Source organism: Squalius cephalus (genome assembly GCF_949319135.1).
Source record: "Squalius cephalus genome assembly, chromosome: 1".
Taxonomy (NCBI): Eukaryota; Metazoa; Chordata; class Actinopteri; order Cypriniformes; family Leuciscidae; genus Squalius; species Squalius cephalus.
Genome location: NC_137122.1, coordinates 53827959 through 53849006, shown reverse-complemented (window position 1 = coordinate 53849006; position 21048 = coordinate 53827959). Strand labels below are relative to the sequence as shown.

The 21048-nt window shown below is 37.9% G+C and overlaps 3 protein-coding genes across 5 annotated transcripts in view; 1 reads left to right on the top strand and 2 right to left on the bottom strand.

Moving 5' to 3' along the window:
- Positions 1-21048, top strand: part of slc25a17l (solute carrier family 25 member 17-like) — a 33256-nt gene that overhangs the window by 6864 nt on the left and 5344 nt on the right. Inside the window, exons 9-10 of one of the 3 annotated variants that reach the window (XR_013821512.1) lie at positions 1297-1544; positions 11293-12925. Coding sequence is in view for 1 of the 3 variants with exons in the window: in XM_079874130.1 (XP_079730256.1) it covers positions 1297-1444 (148 nt within the window). In the remaining 2 variants the exon portion in view is untranslated. Of the gene's footprint in view, positions 1-1296; positions 1999-11292; positions 12926-21048 lie in introns of those variants that run through there. The other 2 variants (XR_013821511.1, XM_079874130.1) reach the window with 2 other exon arrangements.
- dxo (decapping exoribonuclease) lies at positions 6039-13858 on the bottom strand. The gene is made up of 6 exons (XM_079874079.1): positions 13051-13858; positions 11625-11851; positions 11329-11545; positions 8369-8504; positions 8020-8114; positions 6039-6949 (listed from the first exon to the last, which is right to left on the bottom strand). The coding sequence occupies exons 1-6, from the start codon at positions 13470-13472 to the stop codon at positions 6820-6822; spliced, it is 1227 nt and encodes a 408-aa protein (XP_079730205.1). The 5' UTR covers positions 13473-13858; the 3' UTR covers positions 6039-6819.
- Positions 16666-21048, bottom strand: part of pitpnc1a (phosphatidylinositol transfer protein cytoplasmic 1a) — a 99217-nt gene continuing 94834 nt past the window's right edge. Inside the window, exons 8-9 of the mRNA XM_079874195.1 lie at positions 19356-19419; positions 16666-18048 (exon numbers count right to left, since the gene is read on the bottom strand). Of these exons, the coding sequence (XP_079730321.1) occupies positions 17735-18048; positions 19356-19419 (378 nt within the window). The 3' untranslated portion in view covers positions 16666-17734. The remainder of the gene's footprint in view (positions 18049-19355; positions 19420-21048) is intronic.

Below are 21048 nucleotides of genomic sequence, written 5' to 3'. Positions count from 1 at the left end.
ATAAAATAAAAGTTAACTCTATATATATATATATTAGTTTTATATCATCTAGTTGCCAAGGAATCATTTTTCATTTAGTTAAACCTAATTTACATAAACTAAAACTGAAATTAAAATGGATGAAAACTATATAGACATATTAAAACACAATTTAAATGAAAACATTCAAATTAAAAAATATACAAAATTTTTTTCAGACTATTAATAAAAACTTTATTTTAAGTACACTACCAGTCAAAAGTTTTGGATCGGTAGGATTTTTTATGTTTTTAAAGAAGTCACTTCTGCTCACCAAGTCTGCATTTATTTGATTAAAAAAAAAAAAAAAAAAAAAAAAAAACAGTAATATTGTGAAATATTATGACATTTGGAGTGTCATTTGTACTGCGTGATAAATATAAGCAGCACGGCACAACGGTTCATACTCATTGTCTCCAAAATCAAATTATGACCAGAAATGGATAAATATTAAGTCTGCTATTTAAAACAAATAAAGAACCAATATAGGAGAATAGTTATTATGTGCAAACAGCGGGAAACTGTAAATTCGTGCAGTGTGTGCATGTCAAAAAATATTATCCGATTTGAAGCTTGTGACATATAAACATCAACCCGATCACTTGTGTAGCGTTCATGTAAACACTACGTTCAGGTTCATCAGTCGGGATGAATTCAGTCCGACTGAAACTAAAGCTGTGCATGTAAACATAGCCATTTTAACATATATAAAAACAGAAAAGTTATTTTAAATTATAATACCATTTCACAATATTGCTGTTTTTTTTGTATTTTTGATCAAATAAATGAGCAGAAGAGACTCTTTCAAAAACATAAAAAATAAATTAAATCTAAAATGAATGAAAACTATATAGACATATTATAAAAAGACAATTTAAATGAAATAATTCAAATTCAGACTATTAATAATAACTGTAATATTAACTGTTATCAACCAGTTTTATTGATTTTTTTTTTATGACTAATATTGAATATGTATATGCTGATACGTTTGCTCAATCCTGCCTGTTTTTACACTTAGATTTCTTTTGTCATCACCTAGGACTCAATCTTTAAAAACATATTTTAGCAGAGCTCAAAATGAAAATCTCATTCAATTGGCTAATTTACAGTATTTTAATATAATGATGTATAATGCTTAGCATTAAAAAAAAACCTTCTTTTTATTGGTCACCAGCCATAATAACATCATCATAATTACTGGTTTAAGGAGCAGAATAGTATTTTTTATTTTGATGTGTGCTAGTTTCTCAAGAGTTCTCCGTCCTCTGTTCCCAGGAGACACGGGCTGCTGGGTTTGTACAAAGGTCTGGAGGCGAAGCTGCTGCAGACGGTGCTGACGGCGGCCCTCATGTTCGTGGTGTACGAGAAGATCACTGCTGCCACCTTCAGACTCATGGGCCTTCAGAGGAAACTCAAGCACTGACACACTGGAGCCTTCATTCACGACTACCTCTCTAACACACCCTCAGGACGAGCTCCACATATCCCATCAGGCACTGCTCCACTAACATGGGCTCATCTGGGTAAGGTTCAGTCCCGCCTTAACACGGGTCAGGCCAAAGCAAGAAAAAAGGCTTTAGTTTTTAACATATTGCTTTAAAAAAAAAAGAAAAAAAAAGTTTACATGATCAAGTTTATTTGATCAGAATCTTAAGAGAAAAGTAGAGGTTTACTGATGTGAAACTTCTTGTGCCACAGAAAAGTCTTTTATAACATCTTAACCCAAAGCAAATCATGACGTTCGCTTATGAGTGTTTCTGAATTTAAAGGTGATGGTTAAGAGCAAAATTAAAATCCTGTCATTTACTCACTCTGATGTCATTCCAAACCAGTACTAAAACTAAAGGACCCTTTTCACATTTCCGGGGCTCTCAGAAGTGGATGTCGTCATAGTTAGGTGAACATCTGTACAGGAGGGCGACGGCAAATATACATTTTTATTCACATTTGCCTATTATAGCTTGCCTACAACTCTCCAAAAGAGGGGAAAAATATTGAGATATTACGTTCAGAAAAGAGTAAGATGTCAAATTTGCCGTTGTATTATGTAAGGAATAATTGACGACAGGCCGTTGAATTATTAGAAAAATAATGCACACCCGAGGTGGTAATGCGGTCACGACGCAAAGCGGAGTTACACCTCGGGTGTGCATTATTTTTCTAATAATTCAACGGCCTGAAGTCAATTATTCAGCTTATACTACAGTTACCACACCTCGAAACATTGTTCAGATTATGTATTTCAAGACGTTTGTAAAGTTTTTGTCATTAAAACGCTCTTGTATGTAGGACTAATTTCTTACGCATCTAAACCAATGCCTCCGTTGCTAATTCCAAAACGTCATTTTAGAGTTAGTAACGGAGTAGCAGACTAATGCTGGGACACACGACTAGCTGACACATTCTCTGACTGTTTTCATCGACTGCAGCAGATTTTAAACACCGACTTTGAACACAGACTGAACGCGCTGAACACGCGTTTGGGCATGATCAGTCATCAAATTACATTCATAACCGGCCTTAAAGTGTGTCCCCGGCTCGGCTTTATGCAGTTATTAGAGAGAGATGTTGCAATAATGAGATAGAAAAGCATGTGCGTCAATATTATTATTTATTTATTCAATTCGTTTTAATTAATTCGTTCATTCTTTTTTTTTATATTATTGACAGATGACAGTAGACTATAGCCAAATAAATGAAAAAAAAAGCCTTTTAACAAGTAAGGCCTATCAATAATTATTTATTTGTTATATATTATCTGCAATAAAAATCCGTACTGCAGGACTATCCATTTATTTAGCCTATATTCAGATTAATTTTCTATTGATTTTAGATAGGAATATACTTTATTTATTAAAATTAAACTGCATGTTTCCATTGATTGTGAAGCTAGACATTGAAAAATGCAGATCAAGCGCATGGGGCTAAATGCTTTTTCTTGTTATGAATTGTATCCTATTTTCCGTTATTACGGTTAATACGCAAAGTGATATGGAACTGTAATGCGGTCAAGACCTGCCTGGAACTACTTTAGCTGTGCGTTTCCCTGAAAATAATGCACACCTTAGAACGTTCGTCAACCAATCAGATTCAAGCATTCAACGGCCCTGTAGTATAAGATATTATAACTAATTATGTATTATAACTAATACCTTAAACTAAATAAGCTAATTTGCATATTCATAGAATCGCGTATACTAAATGAGGCAAGGGTGTGGAGTTACATTCAAGCTGTTTTAAGGCATGAAGAACTTTTTTTCCAAGGAAAAAAAAATTAAATATGTAATTTTGGTGGTCAAAGATGAGTTTTAAGGGATACAATTATTGACTACAGGGGGACTTGTAAAAATTGAAAATATTAAAATGTTTACTGGATGTTGATAGCTGGCAATGCATCATCGCAGTCTGTGAAAATTAAGTTGATTGAAATAAGGCTGAAATTAAATCTAAAAATCTGATGAAAAACTTAAAAAGGCAACTAACGCTAACATCAAGTGCTAAAAATTAAATTAAAACTTACAAATAAAGCTAAATAGAAATAAAAAAAGACAAAAGCACATAATAAAATGACTAAAACTAGTAGTATAAAAATAATTCTTAAAGTAACGTTGTTCCAAACCCATGTGATTTTTCTCTTTTGCGTAACATGAACGATGTTTCTCAGAACGTCCAAGCTTTTATAGAAAAAGCCGACATCAACCTGACGAGCTCTGTGAAGAAAATAAATGTCTCCGGTGTATGGAAGAGCCTGAAATATACATCAGTATTCTTCCCCTCCACTGCAGTTCTCAGTTATGGATTGACATCAGCCCCGACAGCGACACAGTGTCGGCACAGATCAGGTACATATGGATTGCACACAGCCCAGATGTGGGCCAGATGTGGGCCGGATCTGGGCCGACACTGTGTCGCTGTCTGGGAGGCCACTTTAAATGTGTAGGCGTGAATACAATTTGAGAGCTATGGCGGACAGCAATAGTTCAGAAGACCTCGAATGTAACTTTTAGGGAGTGGTTTTAGTATAAAAAGAGTTTCACAATAAGAATAGGAGTTAATAAGTACATGAGGGTGAGTAAATGATGACAGAGTTTTTAATTTTGAGTGAAATTTATCTAACAGTAGACAAGAGTGGATAACTGGAGAGTGTCTGAACGTTTGAATTAGAGACATCTGCCATGCGAATTGAGATCTATTAATAATACCTTTGGCACAAATGGTATAGTGCTTTAATAAATGCAGTATAAGAGCCTTATTAAGTGATGTGACGTGACAAACCAGGCAATCGTCTTTGGAATCAAATTAGTTTCAACATCAATGAAATGGAGGGATAAAATCTGGAGCTGATCAGAGCTTTTAAGTGTCCTCTGATCCGCCAAAATCAATGTTACTGATTCTGAAATATTCACAAAGCCTGTTTTTGTTTACTTTTGTACAATGCACAATTTGGGCACCACTTGATGTTGTCTGATGTAAATCTGGGTCCTGGAGCAAAACCGGTTGAGAATCATTAATGTAGACTAGAGGATGTTTGTCTTTTTGGGATGGGGTTAGCTGATTTCATGGGATTATTCTATTATTCATGGCATTATTCTATTCAAAACGTTCTGAAATATCTCTGATTGGATTTTGAGTGCATCCAGTTATATTTAATAATATAACTAATAATGCCCGGAATGGTACTAAACTTCTACAGTAGTACAAATAGGTCCATAAAGGATGCATAAGGATGTAGTGTAACAACAAAAGTGTTAACAACTTAACTAATAATTGTTGCAAACTGGAACTACCAACAAAATATTAGTGCATTCCTGGAACTGGGCGTCGTTACACTACATCCTTACGCATCGCTTTCTGCCAGGACTTTTACGGGCTTTTCCCAAATCACAGAAGTGACGTCGACGTCCGGGTTAGCGGTAGCATTAGCCATCAGGCAAGTGTTATTTAAATAAACTCCTGATGTACTTACAAACTTTCCAATGCCTTGTTTTATGAGTACAGAACCCATTTGTACTACTGTAGAAGTTTGGTACCATTCTGGGCATTATTAGTGGGTATTTTACGAGATAAAACCTTGGATCCACTGAGCCATTCGGCTGATATCTCTAAATAAGCTCTAATGTTTAATAATGTTCGACCGAGGGGAAAAAAGGCTTCTGGGGGGGGGTGTTTGGAGCGAGGTCATGGTGCAGAGGACCCTAGGTTGAAATTACTCCGAACCATCCCTTTAAGAACTGTTAAAATAGAGCTGCACAATTAATTGTTAAAAGATTGCAATCTTATTCCTAAATGAAAACGATTTGGATATGTCTATTAAACCTTTGACCAGTGCGATCACAGCGAACCGTCAGATCTGTGTTGGCGCTGCCGCTGAGCCAGAGAGAGCAGTTGTCATGTACAGGTGTGAAACGGCGTCACAAACAGTATCATTATTTACAAATATTCAATTATCACAGAAGAACTGGGATAAAAGTTTATAGTTCGGATATAAACACTGATGTCTACGATTGCGATCAAAATAGAGCAAATCAGCTTTTTAAAGTAACTTTGCACTTAAAACCTGTATCGATTATATTGTTACACCAGTAGATGGAGGCAAATGACTGTTATAATCATTCAGAACGCAGATTCATCAAACAAGTGAAGTCTGTGAGTGAGTCGTTGAATTATTCACTCAAACTGATTCAAACTGTGTCAGAATATCTAGTAAATTCTATATATATTTTTTTGTTAAAAATAAAAAATTTGCGATTCTCAATTTATCCAGAATTGCGCATCTCTAACTTAAAATATATTTAGCACAATGTAGCCTTCATGAATGGCATTAAAAAAAATACACAGCTCAGCATAACCGAGCTTGAGGTCAATGTGAATTTATTCACACCATACTTGTCTTAAATATGCATTTTTGAGGGTTTACAGACGTCTTACCTGCTGTGAATGAAACTGGTTCGTCTTGTGGACCTTATACAATACGATATTAAAAACTAAAAGAGTTTACATAATGAACTTGCAACTAAGACTTTGTACTTGCGTTTCTTTATTTCAAAATTAATAGCACATATTTTGTACTTCATTTGTATAACCTCTGTTATTTAACTGTATTTGTGGCATGTTTAAATGAATCGCAAACTTTAAGTGAATGCTAATAAAAGCTTTGGACAAAGACCTCTCATTAGTGATTTCTCTGAGATAATATTACAAAGCTTAACACAAAAGTACAGAGACCCACACATGACAAGATATCGTGGCCAAAAACTAAACAAAAAGTTGGTATACCATGGCCACAATTTAACTACGGGAACGAATTAATAAACTATGGTCACAAATTATGTCTTTGGAACAAATTCTTAATTTGCAGCCACTATCTAATTTTCTTCAGCATGTCAAGTGCAAAATCTCTACAAAATAATACGAAGTTGGATATTTCTAGAGTCATAGGGTCGCGTTCATCGTTTGAAAAATCATTCTTAAAATGTCACAAAATTGAATGAACTTGTGTTTCCTGAATAAGGACCCAAAGTGTCATTTTATAGAACTATTAAAATTATTTAAAAACAATAGTGACTTTAACATTTAACAGAGAAAATGTACATATTTAAAGGACATTTTGTCATCATAACAACAAAGGCTAAAATAAAATCCCAATATAAAAAACAAAACATGAACAGTGCACATGGACATCAAGTTTTCAAGGATCCAAACTTAATCCAGAAAACACAAGCAATGCCAAGCTGTGCACAGCACCGATACAGTATGTGTATGATAGGTACAAATGACTGATCTCCTTAGGTCAGTGTGTCAGTGTTGAGATGAACGATGGCTCCTCGTGTCCTTCACGAACCACTCTGGTAAGAAAGTGAACGGAGAGTCTCTGTGGACGGTGTAGGTCACATCTCTGTGTGGCTCCCATTCCAACAGGTACACCAGCCTGAAAAACACCACAGTATGTCACAGTCGAGTCGTTAAAGCTACAATATGTGAGATTTTTTTGTAATAAAATATCCAAAAATCACTTGCACAGTGTGATATATTTCCTGCAGTTGTGTACAATATCCCAAAAGTTCCCAAAGATTTTTAATTTCAGAGAAATTGCAATTTTAAATAATGGCTTGTCCCTGTCGTACTTGTCGCCTGTCAATGACGTAATATCCGCGTTATCCCTGGTTTCCGCTCGTACTGCCATAGTAACCATGGCGACAGACGTGGACAACTGCGTTAGCGCTCACGCTGTTGTTGTTTCGTTCAAAAATTATGGACCATGGCGAGCAGACTTTGGGACAAAAGGAGGACTAAAACGAGGATCAAAATCAGCGTGGCGTTTTCGAGATGCCGAGAGCTAGCGTCCGCGACAAACTTAGACTCGACAGAGACACGCAAAATGTAGAGGTGAGCAAATGTACATAAAACGAATCAATGTTATATAGCTCAACATGATGAAATGTTAGAATATGATCAGTATGTTATTCTAATGTTGATCTAGCTCACTGCTAGTCTCATATAGCCAACAAACACCAACTTTCAACACACTCAAATGCAGTTTAGTGTGATAGTGTAGACCAAGTGAAACAGCGCTGCGTTACCTCACAAGTTTCATTCGTCTAATAAACTGACCTGTGTGAGTATTAATTCAAAGTTTGCGTGTAAGTTAGTTCGGTAGAATGAAATGTCCTTATTCCTTTATATCCGCGGGACTCGCGTGTGGCGCTGAGATCTGTCTCTCGTTAGCAATCGCGCCGCTTCATTCCTCAGTCATGTTAAACACATCAATGTATTCACTCATCCATAAACATTATTAGATCCTTCGGCATGACGACAAGTTCCATAATCCCGCTTATGCGTCATCAACCTACGCCTGTGTTATTGTAAGATGTTAGCGACCCCTAGCGGCAAAAAAAATTACATATTGTAGCTTTAAAGTCAAACCCATTTTACTTGTGTACAATACTCAATCTGGGGAAGGAAAAAAACTGTAGGATGGGGCTTGATTTTCAGGAATACCTTGGGTCGTCCTCTTTGACCACTGATTTGACGAAGGACAAGAAATCGTTGCAGAAATTCATACAGACCGTTGGCTTCCAGCAGTTTTGCTCGTTCTGCGGAATCAGGAGAAATGAAAGCATCTCACTTATTGTTCTACAATCAACATGTGCTTCCTTCTAAGGAACCGAAAAGTCGAAATTTCTGCAATTATATATTTCAATTCTATTAAACATGACATAAAAATGGTTCCCACAAACTCCTAAATATCCATTTCTGTGGCTTCACATTGAGTTTGAAACAGAGCTCTAATTTCAGACTAAACCAAGCAGGACTTGAAGCTTTTAATATGTGGTTATTGAAAGCAAACCTTGATCAGGTGTGATATTTTCGAGGTTTGGAAGGTCTCAATAGACACCACTATCCCATCATGGTCTCGAAACCCAGCGACTATCTGTGGCACCCCAGGAAGAAATGACTGCGCCCACCATTTCAGCAGCTTGTACCTAGAAGAGGAACACATGTTTCTAAGAACTTTTTATTATTCATTTCCCATAAATGTTTTCAACCCTTGAGAAAAACCCTCTCTAAACACTGAAGTGGCATTTGACCACAGCAAAGAACAGAGTTAATATTCATTGAAATGTGAAGAAATTTGTGTTTGAATGACATGAGGAAAATGCTGATTTACCTTTAATGTCCTTACTCACACCAATTTAAATGTTCAGTGCAAAGATTTGGTGCGATAAACATTTGAATTTGGACGAATGGCTGCTAATGCATCGGTTTAAACGACACACAAACATTTGCATAGTGTCAATGTCACATTTTTTTATGTGGAGGTGTTCTGATTGCATTGATCGAACTGCGAACAAAACTGGCCAACATAAGATTTGCGCTGTTACATAAAACAATGACTTGGTGTTGCTCACGAACTGGCGATTTTTTTTTTTTACTGCTTTTTAAGCGCCACCTACTGTTAAGGCCCATTCACACTAAGAACGATAACTATAACTATTTTAGCGTTCTCACACCAGCGGACGAGAACATTTGGTTTAATTTTAAATTAGCACTGATGTTTCGTAGTCTGCCGCTTTAAATGACCCAGTAAATTCTGATTGGCTGTCAATGTTTTTATCATTCATTAGCCGTAAAAATAAACTAAAAAAAAAAATCGTTGTAGTTGGTGTGGACCTCCATATTCTCGTAGAATTATAATGATTAAAACTTTAGTTGTTATCTTCACACCAAGAACGATGACTATAAAGATAAGTATAATGCTCGAGCCCTTTAAAGCAGGTTTGATTCTGATTGGCTCTCAGTTTTTATCGTTTATCAGCTAGAATCGTTCTGAAAGTGATTCCACTGATATTGTAACTCTGTGCTGTTATCGTTATAATTTTGATGTGGACTACTAATACTCTTTTGTGTTTAGAACAATTTTTAGAAGTTAGACCATATGTAGCCCCGCCCCTTTTCAGCGCCGCACTCGTTGTTTTCTGACTTCCGGTTTGTATTTCCAAAGCATGAAGGTAAGATCTTACAGATTTATGAATGAACATAACATGTTTTTAAATCTTCTTGGTCTACTGACATTTGTTATGACATCCGCTTCAATGATAACTTTCGTTAACTCTACAATAAGTAAATCCACTTCACCAGCTAATCACTCTTCGACAGCGATGCCATAGAAATATACAGGGCTACCGCAAAAATGGACATACAAACACAAGATTATAAAGATGGCTGCGCACTTGTTTCTTTGCCGTATAAGGTCTATATCTTTATGGTTATCGTTATAGTTATAGGGCATTTTGAGTGAGTTTGCATTATATTTCAACCTATCTGCTGTTTTTTCACATTGGTCTGAACAGACAAAATCACACGCGTTGGAGATTAATATTTTGTAAATAAAGTGGTAAGTTATGTTTTTTTACACAAACAAAGAACTCGCGCCACTTCATAAAGTTGAGGTTAAACCACTGGAGTCACATGGATTTACTTTAATGATGACTTTACTAGCTTTCTGGGGCTTGAAAGTGGTAGTTGCGTAGACTGTCAATGGAGGGACAGAAATCACTCAGATTTAAGATCTTCATTTGAGTTCCGAAGATGAACGAAAGTCTTACGGGTTTGGAACGACATGTAGTGGGGCAGCTAAGCGCAGATTTTCATCAGAATCGATCACTTAGCGATAAAAGCATGAAATTTGGTATGAAGGCTCACAAAGGGGGTCTGATCAGATTTAGGACCGTAGGCGCTCAAAATTTGGCCCCTGGGGCCATTTTGAAAAATGGCCGCCAAATATGGATTTCGTAATGGGAAAATGAATTAAAAGCTGCCAGAAACATAAAATGCAATAACATATTTCACCATAAATACATGTAAATATGAGCACACTTTCACATAGAAGGTCTTTAAACTTTAAAATATAAGATATGTTTTAAAATTTGCTCCTGTAATACTAAATATTACTATACATGGTTTAATGAATTATCTGTAAATTCATGTTATGTGATCAAAATTAAACATCACAGTGACAAGTGATTAAGAGCTGATCTTTGTCTGGTCTCTACCAAAGCAATTCACCAATGGTGATACAAAAAGGTCAACTGTCCCCCCAGGGGTCAAATTTCAAGCGCCTACGGTCCTAAATCTGATCAGACCCCCTTTGTGAGCCTTCCAACCAAATTTGATGCTTTTATCGCAAAGTGATCGATTTTTGCGCTTAACCACCCTACTAATGAGGGTGACTGCAGTTTTATTTTTTGGTGAACTAAAGCTTTAAAGTCCCCCTGTGGTGAAAATACAGTTTTTAATGTTTATATGTCTATGTGGTGTTTTTTTAATATGCTTTAAGATAAACCATTTACAAATTCATAATAAGTTGACACCATTGCTGAGTATTTTCTCCTTAAAACTGCAGTGAACCAAAGACAGTCTCAAAAACACAGTTTGAAATCGCTGGTGTTTCTGACGTCACAAACTACCTTGTAACCAATCAGATCACTGTGTGATCGTCAACCAGTGGATCTCTGAGCTGGTGTGAGTGAGTGGAGGCGGGGCTCATTTGCATATTCATAGAACCGCGTATATAAATGAGGCAAGGGTGTAGAGTTACATTCAAGCGTTCAAGGAAAAAACTTTTAAATCTGTAATTTTGGTGAACAAGAGATAAAAGGATTGACCACAGGGGGACTTTAACAAATGTATCTGCCCATTTAGAAATGTTGCTTTGTGAAACTGAATCAAGAAGAAATTGCAACATTGTAACAATTTTAATCCCCATTTCAGAACAAAGCAAATGATGTACAGGTCTGAAAAACACACCTGTGGAAGTTACTTCGTTGTTTCGGGGTGCAGATCTCGGCGGAGGTCTTGAGCTCCACATAACACCCCGGAGCCGGAACAGCATCGTCTCTGACACGGCAGTCCACCTCCCCGGAGAAGAGCAGCTTATGGTCGGCCAAACGGGTCTGAACCACCGTACAGAACGCCTCGTTGGTGTTCACGACGCCCCCCGGGTCTGGAGTGCCATTCACATCATCTTAAAAGACAGCACAGTGGTCGATCAGCGGCGAGATCCTTCACCATCAGCAGTCTGATAACACTGGACGGGCTCAAACCTGCACAGGTGTACTGCTCAAACTTGTAGCCCCAGTACATCATCTCCTCCTGCCGCTCCGAGCGGGTCACTCGATTCGCTCTGGCAGCCTCCGTTTCCACCTCACTGATGTAGATGGTGCCTCTGAACTTGGAGGCGGCCAGCATCCATCCCTCCTGAGTCTCGTACGGGGTGGTCAGGACCTTGGTTAGGTGTCCTCTCCATGTCACAAAGTCCACACCTAGAGCACTGCAAACACGCTTGATAACTCAACGACGGGAACAAGACGTCTGTGCAGCAGTGTTAGTTTTTATTAATATTTAGATTTTAATGTTTTCATTTCATATTAATGTTTCTTTTATTTCAAGTAATTAATTTTTGTTTTGTTTTAGTTATCTATAATAACTCTGCTGTGTAGTGCAAGCAAACGGGGTCAACAATGGTATGCTCATATTTTATCTATTATATTCAAAAATACTTCAGACCCTTATGAGTCAAGGATAATAAGTTATTAAAATGATCAGTGTTAGCTAAGCTTAGGTTGTAAAATGTCATGTGATGCGGCCCCCCCAAAAAACATAATGATATATAATGTCATATCTTTCCAAACCCATAAGACTTTAGTTCATCTTCGGAACACAAATGAAGATCTTTTTAATGAAATATGAGAGAATTCTGTCCCTCCATTGACAGTCTACGCAACTACCACTTTGACCAGTCAAAAAGTTCATAAAGAGATCGTAAAACTGATCCATACGAATTGAGCGGTTTAGTCCAAATTTTCTGAAGAGACAAGATTGCTTTAGCTAGGCTAAATGATGAACAGATTTAATTTAGGCTTTTGTTCACATATAAACATTGATCAACTCACACATCAGTTGTGGCAAGTTCGCTTGACGTGCAAGAACCAATGAGGTTCATTCTCGTGTTACGCAGCGCGTTTGAGCTTCAGCAAGAACCAATGAGGTTCATTCTCGTGTTACGCAGCACGTTTGAGCTTCTGTTTATGTTCGCTGGTCAATGTTTATGTGAATAACAGCTTAAATTCAATATGTTCATCATATAAAGTGACCGAGTCTCTTCAAAATATTTGGACTAAACCGCTCAATTCATATGGATCAGTTTCACGATCTCTTTATGAACTCTTAGAAGCATCAAAGTGGTAGTTGTGTAGCTCTCAATGAAGAGAACAGAAATTGCTCAGATTTTTATTAAATAATAACTTAATTTGTGTTTCGAAGATGAACGAAAAGTCTGAGGGGTTTGGAACGACATGAGGGTGAATAAATGGAAGAAATTCAATTTTTGGGTGAATAACCCTCTAATAATTTGTGATATTTGTATTTGTATTACACATCGGAGCCTGTATTTAATTATCCGTTATTCTTAAAAACTTAAAAAGAAATATAACGTTATTTATAGTGTGCAGAATACGTAGCCTATGTTACCTGCTGGAGGATGAGGTTTGGTCTCTGGTTTTGATCTTGTCTCTGTTGGCCAGAATCCACTTCAGCATGTGATCAAGCTTCTCTTTCACGCCATCATCTCTTTTCACGAAGCGGTTGGTGTATCCGTCCCTTAAATTAAAATCCGGGCTTTGTCTGGGCTCAACATAATATCTCAGCTGCCTCTGATCATTGAAGAAGTCCCTGTGAGAGTCCAGCGAGAAGAAGCCCACCTCCACTGGCTGCTTGTAGAGAGGGAAGTTCCTCTCATACAGTTGTCTGTGAGCGCTCAGAGTCTCGGCTGGTCTGTGCTGGGCTTCGTCGGATGCTCGGTGTCGTTTATCGCTGTTGAAATCACTGCTGGGGTCTCTAGATCGTTTGTAAACGGAGTCATGATGTGGGTCTCTGCGGTAGCTTTGAGCCATGGCGTGTTTTTATTGGTGTATGATGAGTTATAACCCCTTATGATCTCAGTATTATTAGCAAATGCTTATTTACCTTATGAATGAATACCGTAGAGACAGTGAAGTTCAGTGCAGTTCATTTGTTTATACTCGTGTTGAGAGCTGACAAGGCTATGTGATAGCAGCACCATTACTCTCATTAGCTAACATGTCTTCCTCAAGCATTTAATAATCATCCAGCTAGAATGTGTTACATGTCATTACGTTCCAAAAGAACTGATGTACGTCGTGACGTTCCAAACGCTTGAACGATTAGCTTAATTATGATTAAATGTATATCTCACTCAGATAGCATACTGATTGCGTATCAAACGTGTAAACAACAACGCCTGTGGAAATCCATTTTCAAAATAAAATCCCCCTAAATTCACACTTCAAAATAAAAGTCCCCCCCAAAAAGTGCCAATATAAATATCACTTTGAAATCAAAACGGACAGTTCTTATTCTTATATGCAATATTGTATTGTTCATTAATGATTTACCCGTGCACATCTTTTTTTAATTTTTTTTTATTATTAATGTGCCAAAATGACTTCCCCTTCCTCTTGCAGCGACATCTCTTCTCTGACAATGTGTTTACTGAAAGTAATGGAAAGAAATTGATCAAAGACCATTTTTATTTAAGTAAATATTTTCAGTAAAACTGAGTGACTACACAAATGACGATGCTCTCTGAGATATTGCATACTGCAAATATTTTATAAATATATAAATATATATATATATATATATATATATATATATATATATATATATATATATATATATATATATATATATAAATCAATCCCATTCCACTCTCACACATTGTTGCTTCTTGGCGACTGTGCTCATTAACAATTTTAAACGACTAGACTACCATTTGAGATATGATTTTATGATGTTCCTCATTTATAAAAAAATAAATAAAATAAAAACAGGTGTCAATTGTCCTTTATTAAGGAAGAAGGGAAGCTAATGTTTCCCACATTGATATAAAATAATTTCCTTCTGAATTGCTAAGTAAAATGGACCGTTCCAAACATTGTTCAGAGGAACAACGTAATTTGATTAAAAAGTGGATAGGAGATGGGAAAACGTATAAAGAAGTGCAGCAAATTTAATGATGCTCAGCTATATTAATCTCACAAGCTTTAAAATGGCAACAAAAACCTGAAACACAGCGGGGAAAACGAGCAACTACTGTTAAAACAGATCGAAGAATAGTCAAAATGACAAAGGTTCAGCCAATCATCACCTCCAGAAAGATGAGAGATGATCTAAAATGACCTGTACTGTTACAGTCAGAAGACGTCTGATTGAAGCTAAGCTAACAGCAAGAAGCCCCTGTAAAGCAAAAAAACTGAATCCGTTCAAATTTGCCAAGGAACACATCGATTGGCCCAAAGAGAAATGCCGTAACATTCTGTGGACTGAAGAGAGTAAAGCTGTTCTTTTCGGGTCTAGTGGTCATTGACAGGACGTCAGGCGACCCCCGGGCACTGAATTCAAGCCATAGTAGTACACTGTGAAGACAGTGAAGCATGGTGGCGCAAAAACTATGGTACGGGGATGTTTTTCATACGGTGTTGATCATGGATCAGTTTGAATACATCAAAATACTTGGAGATTATGTTGCCGAAGAGGAAATGCCCCTGAAATGGGTCTTTCAACAAGACAACAACCATAAACGCACGAGTACGCGAGCAACATCTTGGTTCCAGGCAAAAAGGATTGATGTAGTGGCCGTTTCTGAAGCAAAACCCCCAAATTTACAGGAAATGTGTAATGTAGTTTGTTCATCCTGGGCTGAAATACCTGTTTAGGTACCAGAAGTTGGTGGACTCGACGCAACGCAGATGCACAGCAGTTCTCAAAAACAATGGTTATGCAACTAAATATTATTTCAGTAATTTAAAGGGAAGTTTAATCTTAAAAAATATAGTTTGAAGAGATTAATATTCCTTTTCTTTGCTTCCTGTTAAAGAATAACACAGACTTGATCAAATTTGTTAATGCTTTAAAAATAACAAGCATCAGGCTGACATGTCTTAAGTCAAAATGGCCTGTAGAATAAGGGTAAAGGCAAAGGCTGCATCTAAAATCGCATACTAAAAACAGTATGTGACAAAAATAGTATGTTTTACTATAATAATAATAATAATAACAGTACTTCTTCCGATGAGATTCTGAAGTGTGCCTAATATTGAACTTTACAATCCAATAATAGTGGAGCGGCTAAGTGCTTATGTTTGGCAGAATCGTTCAGTTTATGATACAAGCGTGAAAATTGGCATGAGCAGTCTCCATGGGTCACTTGACAAGAAAATTGTCCGAGCCACTTGAAATTTCAATATGGCGGCCATTTTTCAAGATGGCCGACACCTTAGTGGAGCAGTTAAGTGTTATAGTGGTTTATTTGGTGATACAAGCATGAAAATTGGCATGAGCAGTCTCTGTGGGTCACTTGACAATAAGCCACCTACAGCTACTTGAAATTTCAAGATGGCCACCACCTTAGTGGAGCAATTAGGCTTAAGAAATCATTTAGTTGGTGATACAAGCATGAAAATTGCCATGAGCCTAATTGCTCCACTAAGGTGGTGGCCATCTTGAAAAATGGCCGCCATCTTGAAATTTCAAGTAGCTGTGGGTGGCTTATTGTCTAGTGACCATCAGAGACTGCCCATGCCAATTTTCATGCTTGTATCACCAAATAAACCACTATATCACTTAACTGCTCCACTAAGGTGTCGGCCATCTTGAAAAATGGCCGCCATATTGAAATTTCAAGTGGCTCGGACAATTTTCTTGTCAAGTGACCCACGGAGACTGCTCATGCCAATTTTCACGCTTGTATCATAAACTGAACGATTATATCACTTAGCCGCTCCACTATAAGGCCACGGGAGAGGATTTATAAACGGCAGTTTAGTGACTGATGCAGCTAATTCAGTCATGCAAGTGCAGCTCCTATCTTTTTAAACGGGGAAACTTCAAATTCTCCAAAGCTGTCTCTTAAATGTGGTTTCAATGCTCAAATATCGTAAAAAAAAAACAGGATTTATACCGCCATATTGCACTTTCTTCCATTCATAAGGGTTGTAACCTTAGGATATCCACATACCGCAAAGACATTGGTGAAACTGGAATGAATTAGAGTTCCCAACAGATACTGTAGCAAATGCTTTAATTTCACATTGGCAGTTGACATCAAAAGCACGATTTCCCAAGATTTGGCAAATGCATTTTGTGAATCCTTTAGAAAAGAGTGTTTAAGTTTAAAAGAACAGATATGCAGGGGAACCAGCAAGAGTACAAGAGCTTTCCAATTTACAAAGTATACATTGGCCAGCAGCAGCAAACATTCCTTAGAGCTCAAAGATTATACAACAATCTAATTATCAAGCATTCTCTGAGGACTTCGTTTTCATTCATATTCATGGGTAATGCATCACAGAAATCCAAACCAATAGCATACAGTATAATGTAGAACAGGATACTCAGTTACATGGCAGATGCTCCTCAATCTAACAAATATATTATGAAGATAAACTACAGTATGTACAGACGAGTTCCAGTTCGTATTGTTAAACGACGGACCGAGCGAAAGGGCTGGGTCAGTAAAGTTGGTATCACTTGGAGTCCATGGGAATGGGACAGATCAAAGTTAAAGACAAGAGCATAGTGAAACCACTATCAAATTGACCCCTACATTCTTATAAATGAGATATTTACAGTACATGTCAAACACATATTCATTTTAGTGAGAAATTCTGAAGCCTGAGGAGAAAAAGTCACGTGACGTTAACATGAGAATATTAACCGAGCAGAACATACCATTAAATACACCACTACAGCAAAAACAACAGTGGCTACAAATCCTCTCCATATTCAACATATGTAGGGAAGAAAAGAAATGGCTCAGCAGGAAGGAAATTGAAAAAAAAAAAAAAAAAACTAAACAGCTCTGTCTATCAATGGGACAACTCCTGAGATATTTTAACAGTGATCTGTAGTTTTTGTAAATCAGAATGCACTTTTTGGCCTATTGTAAATTAACTCCCAGTGTAAAATATGAGGTTGCACTGGTTAAAAAGCCACTCTGTGCATATGTGTGTGTGTTTGTGTGTGTGTTGTGTGTTTGGGAAACCTTAAGTATTTAAAGAGAGACTGATTCACGTTGTGTCAAACAAACACATTACTGGGGTGTGTTTTCATAAACTAAGGCCAGAACCGTGGTCTACTGAGGTTGCGGGTGGCTGGAGCCCCAGGAAAAGAGACTGGGAAGGCGGAAGGCAGAGTCTCTTCGTGCTGGGTCGGGAAGAGTCAGGGTCTCCGGAGCTGACTTCTTCCTTGGTCTGTCCTTGGGCACAGATAGGAAGTCCGGAGCTTCGGTGGAGAGGGGTGTGGAGGGAGCGCTGGACGGCCCGCTGCGAGCGCAGGCTGGCAGGGGCGTCTGGCTGATGGAGATGGCTGGGGGAAAGGTGCCCAGCTTCTTATTGGTGGCCTCCTGAGTGGCTCGCTCATATTCTCTCACTTCCTCCATTGTCATGTCTTTAAACACCCAAGCAAAGAAAGTTCAATTAGTGGTGTGTAGTGGACATCTTAAACATGGAGGCAAAGTCTCCTCAATCAAATGGAATATGTATTGCACTAAACCAGGTTGCATGAACTGCTAAGACTAGTCTTACAAGTTAGTTTTTTAAGACGGTTAATATCTTTTTTAAGTCAGTTACATAAAAACGTAGACTGGTCTAAATTGAAAGGCGAAAAAGTAAGACTGATTACCCCTAACTAACTGCTAGTTCTTAACATAATGGCTATGTTTATGCAACTGGCCCCAGATGTGTGTAACTCAACTCCTTTAGAAGCTCCAAGTTTTCAAGTAACCCTGAAGAACTTGATTAGCTGGATCAGGTGCGTTTTATTGGGGTTGAAGCTAAACTCTGCAGAACTACAGTATGGTCCTCCAGAAGCGGAGTTTGACAGCCCTGGACTAAACATCTAATATAAAATCATATTCCATTTGATGTTCACAAGGTTTCCATTAACAAGCTACAGTAACACATTTCATGTCACCTTTATATGTTTCTACAGGCTGTTGTTTTATAATAGTCTCCCTTTCAGACCATTAGCCAACAAATCCTGACTAACGAGTACTTTTAATTCAGGGGTGTTCGTTCCTTCTCCCGGAGGGCCTGCTTCCTACAGTTAAGCTCCAACCTATCTGACTAGAAGTTTTTTAGTGATCCTGAAGACCTTGATTGATCTGATTCAGGTTCATGTGCTTCATTAGGGCTAAAGCTAACCTCTGCAGGAAGATGGCCCTCCAAAAGCAGGATTGGTTAATGGTCACCTCTGCTCTAATTCAACCAACTAACTACCCGCAGTGGTCTACATTACACACACTTAAGTTCTCACTGAGAACGCAATAAGCTTGAAAGAGACAAAAGAAACCTTGCCTCCCCCCCTCTCGCTGTCTCCTTTTTTTTGTGTGTGTGGAGAGAACGGCATTGCTTTCTATGTCTTGTAATCTGAACACTTTCAGTGTTCATGACTGAATTTGTTTAAAGAGGTGTCATCTAATCAGTTTGGTCAAGGTCTTCGATGAGAACATGAACAACTTTAAAGAGCTGAATCTCTCAAGTGAAACATCTCTTTACTGTCGCATTTGTTCTTGAAGTGACTCATGCAAGACTAAACACGGTTGTGAGCTATGGATCACGACGTCCTTCTGTGTCTATGAGGTTTGTTAGTCATGACTCTGGGACAGTCAACACAAAAGAAACCACCATGAACGTAAAGAAATGAATAAACAGCAAGCCTGATTAGATGACTGGTTGGTCAATGGTCAAACTTACCAATCCACTCGTCAACCCAGGCGAAAGCCTGTCTATGGCCCAGCAACAGCACATCCCTCACCACCTAGAGAAAGACAGGTTAAAGGGTAACTCTCGCCAAAAAGCAACCTAGGTTCTTTTTGTTAATCTACCCGAGGCAAACTTTTGTTTAAAAGCATAACTAGAATGGAAACGCCACTTTTAAGTTTGACAGTATTTTCGTTTTCCGTGACATTGCCTTTTGAAAGGGAGTGCTTGGGGCACTTCTATGATCGCATCAAAAATCGCTATTTTTAAAACACTAAGAAGGCTCGACACAACATGAAACTTTGCTCGAAGTATCACCAGGGGCTCTACACATGAACTCGAGCATTGAGAACATTGTTTGTGTACACAGAGTTTACTAAAAAGAAAGGTTTTGAACAACTCACTGTAGCTGTTGTTGTTTCCGTCCGCCGGCATTTTGTCAGTCAAAAATAGTCGATCTCCGAATGCAACGTAACAGGGAGGAAAGTTAAAGGTATAGTAGAGGATTTTCCCGAATTTTAGAAAAGAACCGCCCTCTCCACTTTTTGAAAAAATGCACATGCGCAACACTCTACCTGCTCCCGAGAGGGAACGCCTATTAAACGTGTGCACGAGAGAGCATGCACGAGCTAATCATAGCTTACATTAACTTTTACTAGCAGTGATTTTAAATGGATTTCTCCAAATAGCATGCCAAACTTTACCTGTCAAGTAGAAACTTCGCGACTGAAGCATCAGTGGGAAGCCCAACCTGTGTTTTGAGCGCACGAGCACGTACGACGGCCTTACGTAAACATATCACCAGAATGATTGACACTTAGGAGGACCAATAGTCTTGATGATCCACCCGGAAAAAGAAAATCCTCCACTATACCTTTAAGATGCAAAGCTCCTAAAGGTTAGTTCCATACAAATTCACGGATAATTTGTTGTTTTGTCGTTAGTGAAAATCAATATTGACCTTGTATTTGAAAAAGGATCCTCATATAAGAAGCAATAATAAAATTCAGAGACAGTTCATTCACATTCAGAGATCGACTATTTTTGACTGTCAAAATGCCGGCGGACGGAAACAACAACAGCTACGGTGAGTTGTTTAAAATCTTTCTTTTTAGTAAACTCTGTGTACACAAACAATATTCTCAATGCTCGAGTTCATGTGTAGAGCCCCTGGTGATACTTCGAGCAAAGTTTCATGTTGTGTCGAGCCTTCTTAGTGTTTTAAAAATAGCGATTTTTGATGCGATCATAGAAGTGCCCCAAGCACTCCCTTTCAAAAGGCAATTTGACCGAAAACGAAAATACGGTCAAACTTAAAAGTGCCGTTTCCATTCTAGTTATGCTTTTAAATGAAAGTTCTCCTCGGGTAGATTAACAAAAAGACCCTAGGTTGCAGTTTGGCGAGAGTTACCCTTTAAAATATATGGTGATTGTGATTTTGCTAAGTATTTTGCAAAGTAGACAAGTTCTTGGATCTCTTGTTGGTCCTGGAGAATTCATTCTGTCAAAATAAACAAACAGACAAAAAAAACACTCCAATTCTTCCCTAACCCCAATTCTAACAGTAACCCTAATCTAGCACTAACATCCGAGAAAAAATGAAAGGTTAACAGTAATGTAGTTAAAGCCCTAGCTCCAGCGGAAAGATGACTAATCCTAACCCTAAAATCTGATTGGCTGACAAGAA